Source organism: Pristiophorus japonicus, unplaced genomic scaffold, assembly GCF_044704955.1.
Source record: "Pristiophorus japonicus isolate sPriJap1 unplaced genomic scaffold, sPriJap1.hap1 HAP1_SCAFFOLD_1016, whole genome shotgun sequence".
Lineage (NCBI taxonomy): Eukaryota > Metazoa > Chordata > Chondrichthyes > Pristiophoridae > Pristiophorus > Pristiophorus japonicus.
Window position 1 is genome coordinate 53485 of NW_027250667.1, and position 23769 is coordinate 77253.

Here is a 23769-nt window from a genome sequence, read left to right on the forward strand (position 1 = left end):
TATCAAAATCCACGGCGCGGCCCTGGACAACGGGAATGGGAACGATGAATATGTGGCTTGAGGAGTGGTGCAGCAGGGAGGGATTCAAATTCCTGGGGCATTGGAACCGGTTCTGGGGGAGGTGGGACCAGTACAAACCGGATGGTCTGCACCTGGGCAGGACCGGAACCAATGTCCGAGGGGGAGTGTTTGCTAGTGCTGTTGGGGAGGGGTTAAACTAATATGGCAGGGGGATGGGAACCAATGCAGGGAGACAAAGGGAAACAAAATGGAGACAGAAGCAAAAGATAGAAAGGAGATGAGTAAAAGTGGAGGGCAGAGAAACCCAAGGCAAAAAACAAAAAGGGCCACTTTACAGCAAAATTCTAAAGGGTCAAAGTGTAATAATAAGACAAGCCTGAAGGCTCTGTGCCTCAATGCGAGGAGTATTCGGAATAAGGTGGACGAATTAACTGTGCAGATAGCAGTTAACGGATACAATGTGGTTGGCATCACGGAGACATGGCTCCAACATTTAGGAAGGATAGGCAGAAAGGAAAAGGAGGTGGGGCGGCGTTGCTGGTTAAAGAGGAAATTAATGCGACAGTAAGGAAAGACATCAGCCTGGATAATGTGGATTCGGTATGGGTGGAGCTGCAGAACACCAAAAGGCAGAAAACGTTAGTGGGAGTTGTGTACAAACCTCCAAACAGTAGTAGTGATGTTGGGGAGGGCATCAAACAGGAAATTAGGAGTGCATGCAATAAAGGTGCAGCAGTTATCATGGGTGACTTTAATATGCACATAGATTGGGCCAGCCAAACTGGAAGCAATACGGTGGAGGAGGATTTCCTGGAGTGTATAGGGATGGTTTTCTAGACCAATATGTCTTAGACTGGGTGTTGTGTAATGAGAGGATTAATTAGCAATCTCGTTGTGCGAGGCCCCTTGGGGAAGGGTGACCATAATATGGTGGAATTCTGCATGAGGATGGAAAATGAAACAGTTAATTCAGAGACCATGGTCCAGAACTTAAAGAAGGGTAACTTTGAAGGTATGAGGCGTGAATTGGATAGGATAGATTGGCGAATGATACTTAAGGGGTTGACTGTGGATGGGCAATGGCAGACAGTTAGAGACCGCATGGATGAACTACAAAAATTGTACATCCCTGTCTGGCGTAAAAATAAAAAAGGGAAGGTGGCTCAACCGTGGCTATCTAGGGAAATCAGGGATAGTATTAAAGCCGAGGAAGTGGCATACAAATTGGCCAGAAATAGCAGCGAACCCGGGGACTGGGAGAAATTTAGAACTCAGCAGAGGAGGACAAAGGGTTTGATTAGGGCAGGGAAAATGGAGTACGAGAAGAAGCTTGCAGGGAACATTAAGACGGATTGAAAAAGTTTCTATAGATATGTAAAGAGAAAAAGGTTAGTAAAGACAAACGTAGGTCCCCTGCAGTCAGAATCAGGGGAAGTCATAACGGGGAACAAAGAAATGGCAGTTGAACAAGTACTTTAGTTCGGTATTCACTGAGGAGGACACAAACAACCTTCCGGATGTAAAAGGGGTCGGAGGGTCTAGTAAGGAGGAGGAACTGAGGGAAATCCTTATTAGTCGGGAAATTGTGTTGGGGAAATTGATGGGATTGAAGGCCGATAAATCCCCAGGGCCTGATGGACTGCATCCCAGAGTACTTAAGGAGGTGGCCTTGGAAATAGCGGATGCATTGACAGTCATTTTCCAACATTCCATTGACTCTGGATCAGTTCCTATCGAGTGCAGGGTAGCCAATGTAACCCCACTTTTTAAAAAAGGAGGGAGAGAGAAAACAGGGAATTATAGACCGGTCAGCCTGACCTCAGTAGTGGGTAAAATGATGGAATCAATTATTAAGGATGTCATAGCGCATTTGGAAAGAGGTGACATGATAGGTCCAAGTCAGCATGGATTTGTGAAAGGGAAATCATGCTTGACAAATCTTCTGGAATTTTTTGAGGATGTTTCCAGTAAAGTGGACAAGGGAGAACCAGTTGATGTGGTATGTTTGGACTTTCAGAAGGCTTTCGACAAGGTCCCACACAAGAGATTAATGTGCAAAGTTAAAGCACATGGGATTGGGGGTAGTGTGCTGACATGGATTGAGAACTGGTTGTCAGACAGGAAGCAAAGAGTAGGAGTAAATGGGTACTTTTCAGAATGGCAGGCAGTGACTAGTGGGGTACCGCAAGGTTCTGTGTTGGGGCCCCAGCTGTTTACACTATACATTATGATTTGGACGAGGGGATTAAATGTATCTCCAAATTTGCGGATGACACTAAGTTGGGTGCCAGTGTGAGCTGCGAGGAGGATGCTATGAGGCTGCAGAGCGACTTGGATAGGTTAGGTGAGTGGGCAAATGCATGGCAGATGAAGTATAATGTGGATAAATGTGAGGTTATCCACTTTGGTGGTAAAAACAGAGAGACAGACTATTATCTGAATGGTGACAGATTAGGAAAAGGGGAGGTGCAACGAGACCTGGGTGTCATGGTACATCAGTCATTGAAGGTTGGCATGCAGGTACAGCAGGCGGTTAAGAAAGCAAATGGCATGTTGGCCTTCCTAGCGAGGGGATTTGAGTACAGGGGCAGGGAGGTGTTGCTACAATTGTACAGGGCCTTGGTGAGGCCACACCTGGAGTATTGTGTACAGTTTTGGTCTCCTAACCTGAGGAAGGACATTCTTGCTATTGAGGGAGTGCAGCGAAGGTTCACCAGACTGATTCCCGGGATGGCGGGACTGATATATGAAGAAAGACTGGATCAACTGGGCTTGTATTCACTGGAGTTCAGGAGAATGAGAGGGGACCTCATAGAAACGTTTAAAATTCTGACGGGTTTAGACAGGTTAGATGCAGGAAGAATGTTCCCAATGTTGGGGAAGTCCAGAACCAGGGGACACAATCTAAGGATAAGGGGTAAGCCATTTAGGACCGAGATGAGGAGAAACTTCTTCACCCAGAGAGTGGTGAACCTGTGGAATTCTCTACCACAGAAAGTTGTTGAGGCCAATTCACTAAATATATTCAAAAAGGAGTTAGATGTAGTCCTTACTACTCGGGGGATCAAGGGGTATGGCGAGAAAGCAGGAATGGGGTACTGAAGTTGCATGTTCAGCCATGAACTCATTGAATGGCGGTGCAGGCTAGAAGGGCCGAATGGCCTACTCCTGCACCTATTTTCTATGAACTGTACTGGGAAGGAGGCCGAGACTGTGGATATAATGCTACAGTACAAATTTGATCCTTGTATACGAGACGTCTCAATGCATAATCGGGCTGTAATAGTTTGTTTTATTTAAAATTATGCATACTTTGTGTTTCTTTTCACGTTTGAAGCTTTCTTGCGCAATATATGTTCAAAACCTTCAACTGTAATGTAGGACAGGCAAACTGAAGAGGGCAGAATTTCACTGGCCAGATTATGTGGGTGATGAAACACAGCCTTTCTTTTATATTCCCTAGTATAATTCTGAAGAATCTTTCCATACCTCGGAAACTTACTATCAGCAAGGGCAGACATTGACGACGAAAGCCACTTCCAGTGCGCCAGCACAGCCTTCGGTCGCTTGAATAAGAGTGTTTGAAAATCAGGCCCTCAAATCTGGCACCAAGCTTACGGTCTACAGGGCTGTAGTAATACCCACCCTCCTGTATGGCTCAGAGACGTGGACCATATACAGTAGACACCTCAAATCACTACAGAAATACCACCACCACTGCCTCCACAATATCCTGCAAATCCTCTGGGAGGACAGAGGCACCAACATCAGTGTTCTCGCCCAGGCCAACATTCTCAGCACCGAAGCACTGACCACACTCGACCAGCTCCGCTGGGCAGGGCCACATTGTCCGCATGCCTGACACGAGACTCCCAAAGCAAGTGCTCTACTCGGAACTCCTACACGGCAAGCGAGCCCCAGGTGGGCAGAGGAAACGTTACAAGGACACTCTCAAAGCCTCCCTGATAAAATGCAACATCCCCACCGACACCTGGGAGTCACTGGCCAAAGACCGCCCTAAGAGGAGGAAGAGCATCCGGGAGGACGCTGAGCACCTCAAGTCTCATTGCCGAGAGCACGCAGAAACCAAACGCAGGCAGCGGAAGGAACGTGCGGCAAACCAGTCCCACCCTCCCCTTCCCTCAACCACTGTCTGTCCCACCTGTGACAGACTGTGGCTCTCGTATTTGACTGTTCAGCCACCTGAGAACTCACTTTTAGAGTGGAAGCAAGTCTTCCTCGATTCCGAGGGACTATCTACAATGATGACTACCCATTTCCCCCCCGCCCTCCCATTCCCAAGCTTTCTGTTCCTCTGATCCTGGCATCTTGTTCCCCCACCCTGATCATAGATGGCGATGCACTCAGTTGCCAGTCTCTGAGATTTCCTGGATGGTGGGCAGGTCTTTCCCCAGAGTCTCTGGAATGTGTTGCCAACGCTCAGCCTTCGAGAGTGAGCTGGACCTGTTCCTGACCGGGCCAGAGATCGCATTCGAGAAGGTCAGTGGGAGAAGAGCGGGATTGGACTAGGCACAGGGGTGGGGGAGGAAGGGTTCAGTCAAACCTGGGAGAGTAGGACTGTCGTCGTGTGTGTGGGAGGGGCAGTGTCCCGGATGGGCCAAATGTAAAGGAGGCACAAGAGAAGGTAAAAATAGGTTAATTGACCTAATGAGCATGGGAATTTCGGTTAAATAGGCATGAGAAAGATTTCCTGTTGGGAAACAGCACAGGAGATGATACTGGCCCTGTCATTGCGCGTAGCTAAGGACTCCGCACTGACCTGGTGCGAGGTCTCCTTCGAAGATTTGTGTTGTTTTGCTGCGGAGTATTTGCTGTGTAGCAACCCACGGATCCCCGGGGTGCACCCTATGTGTGTGTCTCTCTCTCTCTCCCCGGGGTGCACCCTGTCTGTGTCTCTCTCCCCGGGGTGCACCCTGTCTGTGTGTCTCTCTCTCCCGAGGGTGCACCCTGTGTGTGTCTCTGTCCCGGGGGTGCACCCTGTGTATGTCTCTCTCCCCGGGGTGCACCCTGTGTGTCTCTCTCTCCCCAGGGTGCACCCTGTCTGTGTGTCTCTCTCCCGGGTGCACCCTGTGTGTGTGTGTGTATGTGTCTCTCTCCCCGGGGTGCACCCTGTGTGTGTGTTTCTCTCCCTGGGGTGCACCCTGTGTGTGTGTGTGTTTCTCTCCCTGGGGTGCACCCTGTGTGTGTGTGTTTCTCTCCCTGGGGTGCACCCTGTGTGTGTGTGTTTCTCTCCCTGGGGTGCACCCTGTGTGTGTGTGTTTCTCTCCCTGGGGTGCACCCTGTGTGTGTGTGTTTCTCTCCCTGGGGTGCACCCTGTGTGTGTGTGTGTTTCTCTCCCTGGGGTGCACCCTGTGTGTGTGTGTTTCTCTCCCTGGGGTGCACCCTGTGTGTGTTTCTCTCCCTGGGGTGCACCCTGTGTGTGTGAGTTTCTCTCCCTGGGGTGCACCCTGTGTGTGTGTGTTTCTCTCCCTGGGGTGCACCCTGTGTGTGTGCGTTTCTCTCCCTGGGGTGCACCCTGTGTGTGTGTGTTTCTCTCCCTGGGGTGCACCCTGTGTGTGTGTGTTTCTCTCCCTGGGGTGCACCCTGTGTGTGTGTGTTTCTCTCCCTGGGGTGCACCCTGTGTGAGAGCAGACCTGGGATCACATGGGGCCAAAGCTGCAATCAGGAAACTGGAATCTCTGGAGTCCATTTTTAGTCTGTCACTCAACCTGGTAAATTAATATATAAGCCAATCTCTCGCTCTTGCGCGAGTTGTGTTGACGGGTGAATATTTCAAACTGCTCCATATCCCCCCTCCCCTTGTGCTGTGCGAACAGGCACCGATTTGAACCAGGCGTAAAACTTTACTCTAAATTGCTGGTTAAGTTCCCCAACTCTGAGCCAACAATCAGAATTTTACAGGCGGACTGGATGATCGGTGAAGTGGAAATTTGTGGGGCTGATTCAGGAATGGAGGGGAGCACTGATCTGTGTGTGTTCGGTAATCGATCAGCAGGGAGTGAGGGAGGGAGCCCGGGGAGGGTGAAAGGTGGGAGCAGTGCCGGGAGGGAGCCGGGCTACACCAGGGGATCTGGTCTAATGCGTGAAGGAGGAGTGGAGGCAGAGGGCTTGGGGATCAGCAAGGGAGCAGGATGGGAACAGATTGTAACTGAGAAAATCCCACATCAGGACCCAGCAAAAGCTGGAATCAGCTCAGCACCATCCCAGCAGCCTGAGAGAGCGGAGCCTGGGCTGTGGGGGGGAAGGGGATGGGATGTGGTCTGTTGGGGAACATTGAGTAAACATAACCCCAGTAATGGACCCGTGGCTGACAGTGACGAGGAAAGTTAGGAGTGGACACGATTCGCGAAGGCACTGACTGGGTTAATGTTTCACCGACACATCACCGACACATCACCGACGAGAAATCAGAAGCCAACACCACGGTTTGCCACAGAAAATTTATTCATCAGCTGGAGTTCGGAGCTGCTGCTGGAATAAAAACGTTTGCAGGACAGACCGGGGTTAAGTGTAAAGCACTGGTTAGCTCTCGGAGTCCCAGGATTTCCCGCACAGCTAACTTCACAAACCCATGGGAATCAGTGTGTTACAGAGCACTGAGGGAAGGGTTACGGAATGTCAAGGCTGACACTCCCCAGGGCAGTCTAGGGCTGTCACTTGCGCTTGGGGCAATCGGGAATGGAGTGGGACAGCGGGGTGAGGCTGAGCAGGAGAGTGTGGCGTTCGTAGGCTTTGGTCTCGCGGAACATGGTGTCAGTCTGATGGAGACGATCCAGGACTCCCAGCACTCCGTAACACTGGTTAAACCTGCAAACACAGGCACTGTTAATGCAGCAACAGTCAACTAAAAACACCTATCAACCCGCCTAATCTATTTAATTATTCCATCCAGCCCCTCGAGCCTGCTCCGCCACTCAACGAGATCATGGACTTCAAGTGCACTATCGCCATATCCCTTGGTTCCCCCAGAGTCCAAAAATCTATCGATCTCAAATATACTCAGCGACTGAGCCTCCACAGCCCTCTGGGGCAGAGAATTCCAAAGATTCACCACCCTCTGAGTGAAGAAATTCCTCATCTCAGTCCTAAATGGCCGACCCCTTATCCTGAGACTGTGACCCCTGGTTCTAGACTCCCCAGCCCGGGGGAAACACCCTCCCTGCATCTACACTGTCAATCCCTGTAAGAATGTTGTATGTTTCAATGGATCACCTCTCATTCTTCTAAACTCGAGAATATCGGCCCAGTCTGCTCAATCTCTCCTCATAGGACAATCGCCCCCATCCCAGGAATCAGTCTGGTGAACCTTCGCTGTACTCCCTCTATGGCAAGTATATCCTTCCTTAGGTAAGGAGACCGACACTGTACACAATACTCCAGGTGTGGTCTCACCAGGGCCCGATATAATTGCAGTAAGAACTCTTTACTCATACTCCAACCCCCTTGCAGTAAAGCCTAACATTCTGTGATGTGTGTACAAGGACCCTCAAATATCTCTCAACATTTACTAGCCTTTTGAAAAATATTGTTTTTCTATTCTTCCCACCAAAGTGAATAACCTGACATTTCCCCACATTATACTCCGACTGCCACCTCACTGCCCATTCACTCAGTCGATCTATATCTCGTTGCATCCTCCTCACAGCTTACTGTCCCACCGAGCTTTGTATCATCAGCAGACTTGGATATATTACACTCAGTCCCTTCATCAAGGTCATTAATAGATTGTGAATAGCTGAGGCCCCAGCACTGATCCCTGCGGCACCCCACTGGTTACAGCCTGCCAACCTGAAATTGACCGTTTATTCCTACTCTCTGTTTTCTATCTGATAATCAATCCTCAATCCGAGCTAATATGTTACCCCCAACCCCATGAGCCCTTATCTTTGGTAGCACCTTATTGAATGCCTTTTGAAAATCCTAATGCACCATATCCACTGGTTTCCCTCTTTTTGAAAAAAACTCAATTGTTAACACAAATATCCTTTCATAAAACTGTGTTGACTCTATCTTAGAAAATCATAACATAAGTATCCTGGTACCACTTCCTTAACAATGGATTCCAGTATTTTCCCGACGACTGATGTCAGGCTAACTGGCCGATAGTTCCCGGTTTTCTCTCTCCCTCCTTTCTTGAATAGCGGGGTTACATTTGCTGCCTTCCAAACCGCTGGAACCGTTCGAGAACATCGGGAACTTTGGAAGATCACAACCAATCACTATCGCTCCAGCCACCTCTTTTAAAAGCCGAGGATGTAAGCCGTCAGGTCCAGGGGATGTGTGGCCTTTAGTTCCGTTCATTTCTACAATAGTTTTTCTTCAATTAATTGCTTTAAGTTCCTCCACACACACACTGACTCTCACTGGGGTACAGTCCCACACACACTGACTCTCACTGGGGTACAGTCCCACACACACTGACTCTCACTGGGGTACAGGTCCCACACACACTGACTCTCACTGGGGTACAGTCCCACACACACTGACTCTCACTGGGGTACAGTCCCACACATACTGACTCTCACTGGGGTACAGTCCCACACACACTGACTCTCACTGGGGTACAGTCCCACACACACTGACTCTCACTGGGGTACGGTCCCACACACACTGACTCTCACTGGGGTACAGGTCCCACACACACTGACTCTCACTGGGGTACAGTCCCACACACACTGACTCTCACTGGGGTACAGGTCCCACACACACTGACTCTCACTGGGGTACGGGTCCCACACACACTGACTCTCACTGGGGTACGGGTCCCCCACACACACTGACTCTCACTGGGGTACAGTCCCATACACACTGACTCTCACTGGGATACGAGTCCCACACACACCAACTCTCACTGGGATACGGGTCCCACACACACTGACTCTCACTGGGGTACAGTCCCACACACACTGACTCTCACTGGGGTACAGTCCCACACACACTGACTCTCACTGGGGTACGGGTCCCACACACACTGACTCTCACTGGGGTACAGTCCCATACACACTGACTCTCACTGGGATACGAGTCCCACACACACCAACTCTCACTGGGATACGGGTCCCACACACACTGACTCTCACTGGGGTACAGTCCCACACACACTGACTCTCACTGGGGTACAGTCCCACACACACTGACTCTCACTGGGGTACGGTCCCCCACACACTGACTCTCACTGGGGTACAGTCCCACACACACTGACTCTCACTGGGGTAGTGTCCCACACACACTGACTCTCACTGGGATACGGGTCCCATGCACACTGACCTAATGATGTAGTTGTGTCGATGGGGGTGGGATTTTAACGGTGTATCTTGCTCAGTGAGTCAGAGCTGGGTCTCAGGAATCACAGAGCCAAACGCATTGAATGGTGCCATGGAGTGAGGCAAGGGACGGGGGGGAGGGAACAGCGGCAATATCGACTTCCCTTCACCTCTCCCAGCCGATGGTTTGTAAATCAGGAGTGACCCAAACGGCAGAGGCCTTGCAAACCATCACGGACCCATCCGCCATAGACGACTCACTGATCCCTGATTCACCAAGCAACACGGCCAAGGCTTAACCAGAGGGCAACTGATCTCAGCCCGAGGAGCAGCCAACAACACACCGTCTGCCTGTCAGTCCGATCTAACTGTGGCCCGAGTCCAAGGGAGGGTCAGTCCGATCTAACTGTGGCCACAGTCCGAGGGACGGTCAGTCTGATCCAACTGTGGCCTGAGTCCAAGGGAGGGTCAGTCCGATCTAACTGTGGCCACAGTCCGAGGGACGGTCAGTCCGATCTAACTGTGGCCACAGTCCGAGGGACGGTCAGTCCGATCTAACTGTGGCCACAGTCCGAGGGACGGTCAGTCCGATCTAACTGTGGCCACAGTCCGAGGGACGGTCAGTCCGATCTAACTGTGGCCACAGTCCGAGGGACGGTCAGTCCGATCTAACTGTGGCCACAGTCCGAGGGACGGTCAGTCCGATCTAACTGTGGCCACAGTCCGAGGGACGGTCAGTCCGATCTAACTGTGGCCACAGTCCGAGGGACGGTCAGTTCGATCTAACTGTGGCCACAGTCCGAGGGACGGTCAGTCCGATCTAACTGTGGCCTGAGTCCGAGGGACGGTCAGCCCGATCTAACTGTGGCCACAGTCCGAGGGACGGTCAGTCCGATCTAACTGTGGCCACAGTCTGAGGGACGGTCAGTCCGATCTAACTGTGGTCTGAGTCCGAGGGACGGTCAGTCCGATCTAACTGTGGTCTGAGTCCGAGGGACGGTCAGTCCGATCTAACTGTGGTCTGAGTCCGAGGGACGGTCAGTCCGATCTAACTGTGGCCACAGTCCGAGGGACGGTCAGTCCGATCTAACTGTGGCCACAGTCCGAGGGACGGTCAGTCCGATCTAACTGTGGCCACAGTCCGAGGGACGGTCAGTCCGATCTAACTGTGGCCACAGTCTGAGGGACGGTCAGTCCGATCTAACTGTGGCCACAGTCCGAGGGACGGTCAGTCCGATCTAACTGTGGCCACAGTCCGAGGGACGGTCAGTCCGATCTAACTGTGGCCACAGTCCGAGGGACGGTCAGTCCGATCTAACTGTGGACACAGTCCGAGGGACGGTCAGTCCGATCTAGCTGTGGCCTGAGTCCGAGGGACGGTCAGTCCGATCTAACTGTGGACACAGTCTGAGGGACGGTCAGTCCGGTCTCACTGTGGCCACAGTCCGAGGGACGGTCAGTCCGATCTAACTGTGGCATGAGTCCGAGGGACGGTCAGTCCGATCTAACTGTGGCCTGAGTCCGAGGGACGGTCAGTCCGATCTAACTGTGGCCATAGTCCGAGGGACGGTCAGTCCGATCTAACTGTGGCCACAGTCCGAGGGACGGTCAGTCCGATCTAACTGTGGCCTGAGTCCGAGAGACGGTCAGTCCGATCTAACTGTGGCCTGAGTCTGAAGGGCGGTCAGTCCGATCTAACTGTGGCCACAGTCCGAGGGACGGTCAGTCCGATCTAACTGTGGCCACAGTCCGAGGGAAGGTCAGTCTGATCTAACTGTGGCCAGAGTCCGAGGGACGGTCAGTCCGATCTAACTCTGGCCATAGTCCGAGGGACGGTCAGTCTGATCTAACTGTGGCCTGAGTCCGAGGGAAGGTCAGTCTGATCTAACTGTGGCCAGAGTCCGAGGGACGGTCAGTCCTATCTAACTGTGGCCATAGTCCGAGGGACGGTCAGTCCGATCTAACTGTGGCCATAGTCCGAGGGACGGTCAGTCCGATCTAACTGTGGCCATAGTCCGAGGGACGGTCAGTCCGATCTAACTGTGGCCATAGTCCGAGGGACGGTCAGTCCGATTTAACTGTGGCCAGAGTCCGAGGGACGGTCAGTCCGATCTAACTGTGGCCATAGTCCGAGGGACGGTCAGTCTGATCTAACTGTGGCCTGAGTCCGAGGGACGGTCAGTCCGATCTAACTGTGGCCACAGTCCGAGGGACGGTCAGTCCGATCTAACTGTGGCCACAGTCCGAGGGACGGTCAGTCCGATCTAACTGTGGCCACAGTCCGAGGGACGGTCAGTCCGATCTAACTGTGGCCACAGTCCGAGGGACGGTCAGTCCGATCTAACTGTGGCCACAGTCCGAGGGACGGTCAGTCCGATCTAACTGTGGCCACAGTCCGAGGGACGGTCAGTCCGATCGAACTGTGGCCACAGTCCGAGGGACGGTCAGTCCGATCTAACTGTGGCCTGAGTCCGAGGGACGGTCAGTCCGATCGAACTGTGGCCACAGTCCGAGGGACGGTCAGTCCGATCTAACTGTGGCCTCAGTCCGAGGGACGGTCAGTCCGATCTAACTGTGGCCACAGTCCGAGGGACGGTCAGTCCGATCTAACTGTGGCCACAGTCCGAGGGACGGTCAGTCCGATCTAACTGTGGCCTGAGTCCGAGGGACGGTCAGTCCGATCTAACTGTGGCCTGAGTCCGAGGGACGGTCAGTCCGATCTAACTGTGGCCACAGTCCGAGGGACGGTCAGTCCGATCTGTGGCCATAGTCCGAGGGACGGTCAGTCCGATCTAACTGTGGCCACAGTCCGAGGGACGGTCAGTCCGATCTAACTGTGGCCACAGTCCGAGGGACGGTCAGTCCGATCTAACTGTGGCCACAGTCCGAGGGACGGTCAGTCCGATCTAACTGTGGCCACAGTCCGAGGGACGGTCAGTCCGATCTAACTGTGGCCACAGTCCGAGGGACGGTCAGTCTGATCTAACTGTGGCCACAGTCCGAGGGACGGTCAGTCCGATCTAACTGGCTTGAGTCCGAGGGACGGTCAGTCCGATCTAACTGTGGCCATGGTCCGAGGGACGGTCAGTCCGATCTAACTGTGGCCACAGTCCGAGGGACGGTCAGTCCGATCTAACTGTGGCCTGAGTCCGAGGGACGGTCAGTCCGATCTAACTGTGGCCTGAGTCCGAGGGACGGTCAGTCCGATCTAACTGTGGACACAGTCCGAGGGACGGTCAGTCTGATCTAACTGTGGCCACAGTCCGAGGGACGGTCAGTCTGATCTAACTGTGGCCACAGTCCGAGGGACGGTCAGTCCGATCTAACTGTGGCCTGAGTCCGAGGGACGGTCAGTCCGATCTAACTGTGGCCTGAGTCTGAGGGACGGTCAGTCCGATCTAACTGTGGCCACAGTCCGAGGGACGGTCAGTCCGATCTAACTGTGGCCATAGTCCGAGGGACGGTCAGTCTGATCTAACTGTGGCCAGAGTCCGAGGGACGGTCAGTCCGATCTAACTGTGGCCATAGTCCGAGGGACGGTCAGTCCGATCTAACTGTGGCCACAGTCCGAGGGACGGTCAGTCCGATCTAACTGTGGCCTGAGTCCGAGGGACGGTCAGTCCGATCTAACTGTGGACACGGTCCGAGGGACGGTCAGTCCGATCTAACTGTGGACACAGTCCGAGGGACGGTCAGTCTGATCTAACTGTGGCCTGAGTCCGAGGGACGGTCAGTCCGATCTAACTGTGGACACAGTCCGAGGGACGGTCAGTCCGATCTAACTGTAGCCACAGTCCGAGGGACGGTCAGTCCGATCTATCTGTGGCCACAGTCCGAGGGACGGTCAGTCCGATCTAACTGTGGCCTGAGTCCGAGGGACGGTCAGTCCGATCTAACTGTGGACACAGTCCGAGGGACGGTCAGTCCGATCGAACTGTGGCCACAGTCCGAGGGACGGTCAGTCCGATCTATCTGTGGCCACAGTCCGAGGGACGGTCAGTCCGATCTAACTGTGGCCACAGTCCGAGAGACGGTCAGTCCGATCTAACTGTGGCCTGAGTCCGAGGGACGGTCAGTCCGATCTAACTGTGGCCACAGTCCGAGGGACGGTCAGTCCGATCTAACTGTGGCCACAGTCCGAGGGACGGTCAGTCCGATCTAACTGTGGCCTCAGTCCGTGGGACGGTCAGTCCGATCTAACTGTGGCCACAGTCCGAGGGACGGTCAGTCCGATCTAACTGTGGCCACAGTCCGAGGGACGGTCAGTCCGATCTAACTGTGGCCACAGTCCGAGGGACGGTCAGTCCGATCTAACTGTGGCCACAGTCCGAGGGACGGTCAGTCCGATCTAACTGTGGCAACAGTCCGAGGGACGGTTAGTCCGATCTAACTGGACACAGTCCGAGGGACGGTCAGTCCGATCTAACTGTGGCCTGAGTCCGAGGGACGGTCAGTCCGATCTAACTGTGGCCTGAGTCCGAGGGACGGTTAGTCCGATCTAACTGTGGCCACAGTCCGAGGGACGGTCAGTCCGATCTAACTGTGGCCACAGTCCGAGGGACGGTCAGTCCGATCTAACTGTGGCCACAGTCCGAGGGACGGTCAGTCCGATCTAACTGTGGCCACAGTCCGAGGGACGGTCAGTCCGATCTAACTGTGGCCTGAGTCCGAGGGACGGTCAGTCCGATCTAACTGTGGCCTGAGTCCGAGGGACGGTCAGTCCGATCTAACTGTGGCCACAGTCCGAGGGACGGTCAGTCCGATCTAACTGTGGCCTGAGTCCGAGGAACGGTCAGTCCGATCTAACTGTGGCCTGAGTCCGAGGGACGGTCAGTCCGATCTAACTGTGGCCACAGTCCGAGGGACGGTCAGTCCGATCTAACTGTGGCCACAGTCCGAGGGACGGTCAGTCCGATCTAACTGTGGCCTGAGTCCGAGGGACGGTCAGTCCGATCTAACTGTGGCCTGAGTCCGAGGGACGGTCAGTCCGATCTAACTGTGGCCACAGTCCGAGGGACGGTCAGTCCGATCGAACTGTGGCCATAGTCCGAGGGACGGTTAGTCTGATCTAACTGTGGCCTGAGTCCGAGGGACGGTCAGTCCGATCTAACTGTGGCCTGAGTCTGAGGGACGGTCAGTCCGATCTAACTGTGGCCACAGTCCGAGGGACGGTCAGTCCGATCTAACTGTGGCCACAGTCCGAGGGACGGTCAGTCCGATCTAACTGTGGCCACAGTCCGAGGGACGGTCAGTCCGATCTAACTGTGGCCACAGTCCGAGGGACGGTCAGTCCGATCTAACTGTGGCCACAGTCCGAGAGACGGTCAGTCCGATCTAACTGTGGCCTGAGTCCGAGGGACGGTCAGTCCGATCTAACTGTGGCCACAGTCCGAGGGACGGTCAGTCCGATCCAACTGTGGCCTGAGTCCGAGGTACGGTCAATCCGATCTAACTGTGGCCTGAGTCCGAGGGACGGTCAGTCCGATCTAACTGTGGACACAGTCCGAGGGACGGTCAGTCCGATCTAACTGTGGCCACAGTCCGAGGGACGGTCAGTCCGATCTATCTGTGGCCACAGTCCGAGGGACGGTCAGTCCGATCTAACTGTGGCCTGAGTCCGAGGGACGGTCAGTCCGATCTAACTGTGGACACAGTCCGAGGGACGGTCAGTCCGATCGAACTGTGGCCACAGTCCGAGGGACGGTCAGTCCGATCTATCTGTGGCCACAGTCCGAGGGACGGTCAGTCCGATCTAACTGTGGCCACAGTCCGAGAGACGGTCAGTCCGATCTAACTGTGGCCTGAGTCCGAGGGACGGTCAGTCCGATCTAACTGTGGCCTCAGTCCGAGGGACGGTCAGTCCGATCTAACTGTGGCCACAGTCCGAGGGACGGTTAGTCCGATCTAACTGTGGCCACAGTCCGAGGGACGGTCAGTCCGATCTAACTGTGGCCTGAGTCCGAGGGACGGTCAGTCCGATCTAACTGTGGCCACAGTCCGAGGGACGGTCAGTCCGATCTAACTGTGGCCACAGTCCGAGGGACGGTCAGTCCGATCTAACTGTGGCCACAGTCCGAGGGACGGTCAGTCCGATCTAACTGTGGCCACAGTCCGAGGGACGGTTAGTCTGATCTAACTGTGGCCTGAGTCCGAGGGACGGTCAGTCCGATCTAACTGTGGCCACAGTCCGAGGGACGGTCAGTCCGATCTAACTGTGGCCTGAGTCCGAGGGACGGTCAGTCCGATCTAACTGTGGCCACAGTCCGAGGGACGGTCAGCCCGATCTAACTGTGGCCATAGTCCGAGGGACGGTCAGTCTGATCTAACTGTGGCCTGAGTCCGAGGAAGGGTCAGTCCGATCTAACTGTGGCCTGAGTCCGAGGGACGGTCAGTCCGATCTAACTGTGGCCTGAGTCCGAGGGACGGTCAGTCCGATCTAACTGTGGCCACAGTCCGAGGGACGGTCAGTCCGATCTAACTGTGGCCTGAGTCCGAGGGACGGTCAGTCCGATCTAACTGTGGCCACAGTCCGAGGGACGGTCAGTCCGATCTAACTGTGGCCACAGTCCAAGGGACGGTCAGTCCGATCTAACTGTGGCCTGAGTCCGAGGGACGGTCAGTCCGATCTAACTGTGGCCACAGTCCGAGGGACGGTCAGTCCGATCTCACTGTGGCCACAGTCCGAGGGACGGTCAGTCCGATCTAACTGTGGACACAGTCCGAGGGACGGTCAGTCTGATCTAACTGTGGCCTGAGTCCGAGGGACGGTCAGTCTGATCTAACTGTGGCCACAGTCCGAGGGACGGTCAGTCCGATCTAACTGTGGACACAGTCCGAGGGACGGTCAGTCTGATCTAACTGTGGCCTGAGTCCGAGGGACGGTCAGTCCGATCTAACTGTGGCCACAGTCCGAGGGACGGTCAGCCCGATCTAACTGGCTTAAATCCGAGGGACGGTCAGTCCGATCTAACTGTGGCCACAGTCCGAGGGACGGTCAGTCCGATCTAACTGTGGCCTGAGTCCGAGGGAGGGTCAGTCCGATCTAACTGTGGCCACAGTCCGAGGGACGGTCAGTCCGATCTCACTGTGGCCACAGTCCGAGGGACGGTCAGTCCGATCTAACTGTGGACACAGTCCGAGGGACGGTCAGTCTGATCTAACTGTGGCCTGAGTCCGAGGGACGGTCAGTCCGATCTAACTGTGGCCACAGTCCGAGGGACGGTCAGTCCGATCTAACTGTGGACACAGTCCGAGGGACGGTCAGTCTGATCTAACTGTGGCCTGAGTCCGAGGGACGGTCGGTCCGATCTAACTGTGGCCAAGGTCCGAGGGACGGTCAGTCTGATCTAACTGTGGCCACGGTCCGAGGGACGGTCAGTCCGATCTAACTGTGGCCTGAGTCCGAGGGACGGTCAGTCCGATCTAACTGTGGCCACAGTCCGAGGGACGGTCAGTCCGATCTAACTGTGGCCACAGTCCGAGGGACGGTCAGTCCGATCTAACTGTGGCCTGAGTCTGAGGGACGGTCAGTCCGATCTAACTGTGGCCTCAGTCCGAGGGACGGTCAGTCCGATCTAACTGTGGCCTGAGTCCGAGGGACGGTTAGTCCGATCTAACTGTGGCCACAGTCCGAGGGACGGTCAGTCCGATCTAACTGTGGCCTGAGTCCGAGGGACGGTCAGTCCGATCTAACTGTGGCCTGAGTCCGAGGGACGGTCAGTCCGATCTAACTGTGGCCACAGTCCGAGGGACGGTCAGTCCGATCTAACTGTGGCCTCAGTCCGAGGGATGGTCAGTCCGATCTAACTGTGGCCTGAGTCCGAGGGACGGTCAGTCCGATCTAACTGTGGCCACAGTCCGAGGGACGGTCAGTCCGATCTAACTGTGGACACAGTCCGAGGGACGGTCAGTCCGATCTAACTGTGGCCTGAGTCCGAGGGACGGTCGGTCCGATCTCACTGTGGCCTGAGTCCGAGGGAAGGTCAGTCCGATCTAACTGTGGCCACAGTCCGAGGGACGGTCAGTCCGATCTAACTGTGGCCTGAGTCCGAGGGACGGTCAGTCCGATCTAACTGTGGCCTGAGTCCGAGGGACGGTCAGTCCGATCTAACTGTGGACTGAGTCCGAGGGACGGTCAGTCCGATCTAACTGTGGCCACAGTCCGAGGGAGGGTCAGTCCGATCTAACTGTGGCCACAGTCCGAGGGACGGTCAGTCCGATCTAACTGTGGTCTGAGTCCGAGGGACGGTCAGTCCGATCTAACTGTGGATTGAGTCCGAGGGAGGGTCAGTCCGATCTAACTGTGGCCACAGTCCGAGGGACGGTCAGTCCGATCTAACTGTGGACACAGTCCGAGGGACGGTCAGTCTGATCTAACTGTGGCCTGAGTCCGAGGGACGGTCAGTCCGATCTAACTGTGGCCACAGTCCGAGGGACGGTCAGTCCGATCTAACTGTGGCCTGAGTCCGAGGGACGGTCAGTCCGATCTAACTGTGGCCTGAGTCCGAGGGACGGTCAGTCCGATCTAACTGTGGCCTGAGTCCGAGGGACGGTCAGTCCGATCTAACTGTGGCCACAGTCCGAGGGACGGTCAGTCCGATCTAACTGTGGCCACAGTCCGAGGGACGGTCAGTCCGATCTAACTGTGGTCACAGTGCGAGGGACGGTCAGTCCGATCTAACTGTGGACACAGTCCGAGGGACGGTCAGTCCGATCTATCTGTGGCCACAGTCCGAGGGACGGTCAGTCCGATCTAACTGTGGCCACAGTCCGAGAGACGGTCAGTCCGATCTAACTGTGGCCTGAGTCCGAGGGACGGTCAGTCCGATCTAACTGTGGCCACAGTCCGAGGGACGGTCAGTCCGATCTAACTGTGGCCTGAGTCCGAGGGACGGTCAGTCCGATCTAATTGTGACCTGAGTCCGAGGGACGGTCAGTCCGATCTAACTGTGGCCACAGTCCGAGGGACGGTCAGTCCGATCTAACTGTGGCCACAGTCCGAGGGACGGTCAGTCCGATCTAACTGTGGCCTCAGTCCGTGGGACGGTCAGTCCGATCTAATTGTGGCCACAGTCCGAGGGACGGTCAGTCCGATCTAACTGTGGCCACAGTCCGAGGGACGGTCAGTCCGATCTAACTGTGGCCACAGTCCGAGGGACGGTCAGTCCGATCTAACTGTGGCAACAGTCCGAGGTACGGTCAGTCCGATCTAATTGTGGCCACAGTCCGAGGGACGGTCAGTCCGATCTAACTGTGGCCACAGTCCGAGGGACGGTCAGTCCGATCTAACTGTGGCCACAGTCCGAGGGACGGTCAGTCCGATCTAACTGTGGCAACAGTCCGAGGGACGGTCAGTCCGATCTAACTGTGGCCTGAGTCCGAGGGACGGTCAGTCCGATCTAACTGTGGCCTGAGTCCGAGGGACGGTCAGTCCGATCTAACTGTGGCCACAGTCCGAGGGACGGTCAGTCCGATCTAACTGTGGCCACAGTCCGAGGGACGGTCAGTCCGATCTAACTGTGGCCACAGTCCGAGGGACGGTCAGTCCGATCTAACTGTGGCCACAGTCCGAGGGACGGTCAGTCCGATCTAACTGTGGCCACAGTCCGAGGGACGGTCACTCCGATCTAACTGTGGCCTGAGTCCGAGGGACGGTCAGTCCGATCTAACTGTGGCAACAGTCCGAGGGACGGTCAGTCCGATCTAACTGTGGACACAGTCCGAGGGACGGTCAGTCCGATCTAACTGTGGCCTGAGTCCGAGGGACGGTCAGTCCGATCTAACTGTGGCCTGAGTCCGAGGGACGGTCAGTCCGATCTAACTGTGGCCACAGTCCGAGGGACGGTCAGTCCGATCTAACTGTGGCCACAGTCCGAGGGACGGTCAGTCCGATGTAACTGTGGCCTGAGTCCGAGGGACGGTCAGTCCGATCTAAGTGTGGCCTGAGTCCGAGGGACGGTCAGTCCGATCTAACTGTGGCTACAGTCCGAGGAACGGTCACTCCGATCTAACTGTGGCCTGAGTCCGAGGGACGGTCAGTCCGATCTAACTGTGGCCTGAGTCCGAGGGACGGGCGGTCCGATCTAACTGTGGCCTGAGTCCGAGGGACGGTCAGTCCGATCTAACTGTGGCCACATTCCGAGGGACAGTCAGTCCGATCTAACTGTGGCCTGAGTCCGAGGAACGGTCAGTCCGATCTAACTGTGGCCTGAGTCCGAGGGACGGTCAGTCCGATCTAACTGTGGCCACAGTCCGAGGGACGGTCAGTCCGATCGAACTGTGGCCATAGTCCGAGGGACGGTTAGTCTGATCTAACTGTGGCCTGAGTCCCAGGATGGTCAGTCCGATCTAACTGTGGCCATAGTCCGAGGGACGGTCAGTCCGATCTAACTGTGGCCTGAGTCCGAGGGACGGTCAGTCCGATCCAACTGTGGCCACAGTCCGAGGGACGGTCAGTCCGATCTAACTGTGGCCACAGTCCTGGGACGGTCAGTCCGATCTAACTGTGGCCACAGTCCGAGGGACGGTCAGTCCGATCTAACTGTGGCCTCAGTCCGAGGGACGGTCAGTCCGATCTAACTGTGGCCACAGTCCTGGGACGGTCAGTCCGATCTAACTGTGGCCACAGTCCGAGGGACGGTCAGTCCGATCTAACTGTGGCCACAGTCCGAGGGACGGTCAGTCCGATCTAACTGTGGCCACAGTCCGAGGGACGGTCAGTCCGATCTAACTGTGGCCACAGTCCGAGGGACGGTCAGTCCGATCTAACTGGCCACAGTCCGAGGGACGGTCAGTCCGATCTAACTGTGGCCTGAGTCCGAGGGACGGTCAGTCCGATCTAACTGTGGACACAGTCCGAGGGACGGTCAGTCCGATCTAACTGTGGCCACAGTCCGAGGGACGGTCAGTCCGATCTAACTGTGGCCACAGTCCGAGGGACGGTCAGTCCGATCTAACTGTGGCCACAGTCCGAGGGACGGTCAGTCCGATCTAACTGTGGCCCGAGTCCGAGGGACGGTCAGTCCGATCTAACTGTGGCCCGAGTCCGAGGGACGGTCAGTCCGATCTAACTGTGGCCACAGTCCGAGGGACGGTCAGTCCGATCTAACTGTGGCCACAGTCCGAGGGACGGTCAGTCCGATCTAACTGTGGCCACAGTCCGAGGGACGGTCAGTCCGATCTAACTGTGGCCACAGTCCGAGGGACGGTCAGTCCGATCTAACTGTGGCCACAGTCCGAGGGACGGTCAGTCCGATCTAACTGTGGCCTGAGTCCGAGGGACGGTCAGTCCGATCTAACTGTGGCCACAGTCCGAGGGACGGTCAGTCCGATCTAACTGTGGCCTGAGTCCGAGGGACGGTCAGTCCGATCTAACTGTGGCCACAGTCCGAGGGACGGTCAGTCCGATCTAACTGTGGCCACAGTCCGAGGGACGGTCAGTCCGATCTAACTGTGGCCACAGTCCGAGGGACGGTCAGTCCGATCTAACTGTGGACACAGTCCGAGGGACGGTCAGTCCGATCTATCTGTGGCCACAGTCCGAGGGACGGTCAGTCCGACCTAACTGTGGCCACAGTCCGAGAGACGGTCAGTCCGATCTAACTGTGGCCTGAGTCCGAGGGACGGTCAGTCCGATCTAACTGTGGCCACAGTCCGAGGGACGGTCAGTCCGATCTAACTGTGGCCTGAGTCCGAGGGACGGTCAGTTCGATCTAATTGTGACCTGAGTCCGAGGGACGGTCAGTCCGATCTAACTGTGGCCACAGTCCGAGGGACGGTCAGTCCGATCTAACTGTGGCCACAGTCCGAGGGACGGTCAGTCCGATCTAACTGTGGCCACAGTCCGAGGGACGGTCAGTCCGATCTAACTGTGGCCACAGTCCGAGGGACGGTCAGTCCGATCTAACTGTGGCCTCAGTCCGTGGGACGGTCAGTCCGATCTAACTGTGGCCACAGTCCGAGGGACGGTCAGTCCGATCTAACTGTGGCAACAGTCCGAGGGACGGTCAGTCCGATCTAATTGTGGCCACAGTCCGAGGGACGGTCAGTCCGATCTAACTGTGGCCACAGTCCGAGGGACGGTCAGTCCGATCTAACTGTGGCCACAGTCCGAGGGACGGTCAGTCCGATCTAACTGTGGCAACAGTCCGAGGGACGGTCAGTCCGATCTAACTGTGGCCACAGTCCGAGGGACGGTCAGTCCGATCTAACTGTGGCCTGAGTCCGAGGGACGGTCAGTCCGATCTAACTGTGGCCACAGTCCGAGGGACGGTCAGTCCGATCTAACTGTGGCCTGAGTCCGAGGGACGGTCAGTCCGATCTAACTGTGGCCTGAATCCGAGGGACGGTCACTCCGATCTAACTGTGGCCTGAGTCCGAGGGACGGTCAGTCCGATCTAACTGTGGCCTGAGTCCGAGGGACGGGCGGTCCGATCTAACTGTGGCCTGAGTCCGAGGGACGGTCAGTCCGATCTAACTGTGGCCACAGTCCGAGGGACGGTCAGTCCGATCTAACTGTGGCCTGAGTCCGAGGAACGGTCAGTCCGATCTAACTTTGGCCTGAGTCCGAGGGACGGTCAATCCGATCTAACTGTGGCCTGAGTCCGAGGGACGGTCAGTCCGATCTAACTGTGGCCACAGTCCGAGGGACGGTCAGTCCGATCGAACTGTGGCCATAGTCCGAGGGACGGTTAGTCTGATCTAACTGTGGCCTGAGTCCCAGGATGGTCAGTCCGATCTAACTGTGGCCATAGTCCGAGGGACGGTCAGTCCGATCTAACTGTGGCCTGAGTCCGAGGGACGGTCAGTCCGATCTAACTGTGGACACAGTCCGAGGGACGGTCAGTCCGATCTAACTGTGGCCACAGTCCGAGGGACGGTCAGTCCGATCTAACTGTGGCCACAGTCCGAGGGACGGTCAGTCCGATCTAACTGTGGCCACAGTCCGAGGGACGGTCAGTCCGATCTAACTGTGGCCACGGTCCGAGGGACGGTCAGTCCGATCTAACTGTGGCCACAGTCCGAGGGACGGTCAGTCCGATCTAACTGTGGCCTGAGTCCGAGGGACGGTCAGTCCGATCTAACTGTGGCCTGAGTCCGAGGGACGGTCAGTCCGATCTAACTGTGGCCACAGTCCGAGGGACGGTCAGTCCGATCTAACTGTGGCCTGAGTCCGAGGGACGGTCAGTCCGATCTAACTGTGGACACAGTCCGAGGGACGGTCAGTCCGATCTAACTGTGGCCACAGTCCGAGGGACAGTCAGTCCGATCTAACTGTGGCCACAGTCCGAGGGACGGTCAGTCCGATCTAACTGTGGCAACAGTCCGAGGGACGGTCAGTCCGATCTAATTGTGGCCACAGTCCGAGGGACGGTCAGTCCGATCTAACTGTGGCCACAGTCCGAGGGACGGTCAGTCCGATCTAACTGTGGCCACAGTCCGAGGGACGGTCAGTCCGATCTAACTGTGGCCACAGTCCGAGGGACGGTCAGTCCGATCTAACTGTGGCAACAGTCCGAGGGACGGTCAGTCCGATCTAACTGTGGCCTGAGTCCGAGGGACGGTCAGTCCGATCTAACTGTGGCCTGAGTCCGAGGGACGGTCAGTCCGATCTAACTGTGGCCACAGTCCGAGGGACGGTCAGTCCGATCTAACTGTGGCCACAGTCCGAGGGACGGTCAGTCCGATCTAACTGTGGCCTGAGTCCGAGGGACGGTCAGTCCGATCTAACTGTGGCCACAGTCCGAGGGACGGTCACTCCGATCTAACTGTGGCCTGAGTCCGAGGGACGGTCAGTCCGATCTAACTGTGGCCACAGTCCGAGGGACGGTCAGTCCGATCTAACTGTGGCCACAGTCCGAGGGACGGTCAGTCCGATCTAACTGTGGCCACAGTCCGAGGGACGGTCAGTCCGATCTAACTGTGGCAACAGTCCGAGGGACGGTTAGTCCGATCTAACTGGACACAGTCCGAGGGACGGTCAGTCCGATCTAACTGTGGCCTGAGTCCGAGGGACGGTCAGTCCGATCTAACTGTGGCCTGAGTCCGAGGGACGGTTAGTCCGATCTAACTGTGGCCACAGTCCGAGGGACGGTCAGTCCGATCTAACTGTGGCCACAGTCCGAGGGACGGTCAGTCCGATCTAACTGTGGCCACAGTCCGAGGGACGGTCAGTCCGATCTAACTGTGGCCACAGTCCGAGGGACGGTCAGTCCGATCTAACTGTGGCCTGAGTCCGAGGGACGGTCAGTCCGATCTAACTGTGGCCTGAGTCCGAGGGACGGTCAGTCCGATCTAACTGTGGCCACAGTCCGAGGGACGGTCAGTCCGATCTAACTGTGGCCTGAGTCCGAGGAACGGTCAGTCCGATCTAACTGTGGCCTGAGTCCGAGGGACGGTCAGTCCGATCTAACTGTGGCCACAGTCCGAGGGACGGTCAGTCCGATCTAACTGTGGCCACAGTCCG

General features: G+C 55.9%; 1 protein-coding gene across 1 annotated transcript in view; it reads right to left on the minus strand.

Annotated features, from left to right (window-relative positions):
- Nucleotides 1-6468: 6468 nt before the first annotated feature.
- faxdc2 (fatty acid hydroxylase domain containing 2) overlaps nt 6469-23769 on the minus strand; it is a gene marked incomplete at its 5' end in the record, with an annotated part of 68415 nt that continues 51114 nt past the window's right edge. The window contains one exon of the mRNA XM_070869918.1: nt 6469-6849. Within this exon, the coding sequence (XP_070726019.1) occupies nt 6696-6849 (154 nt within the window). The remainder of the gene's footprint in view (nt 6850-23769) is intronic.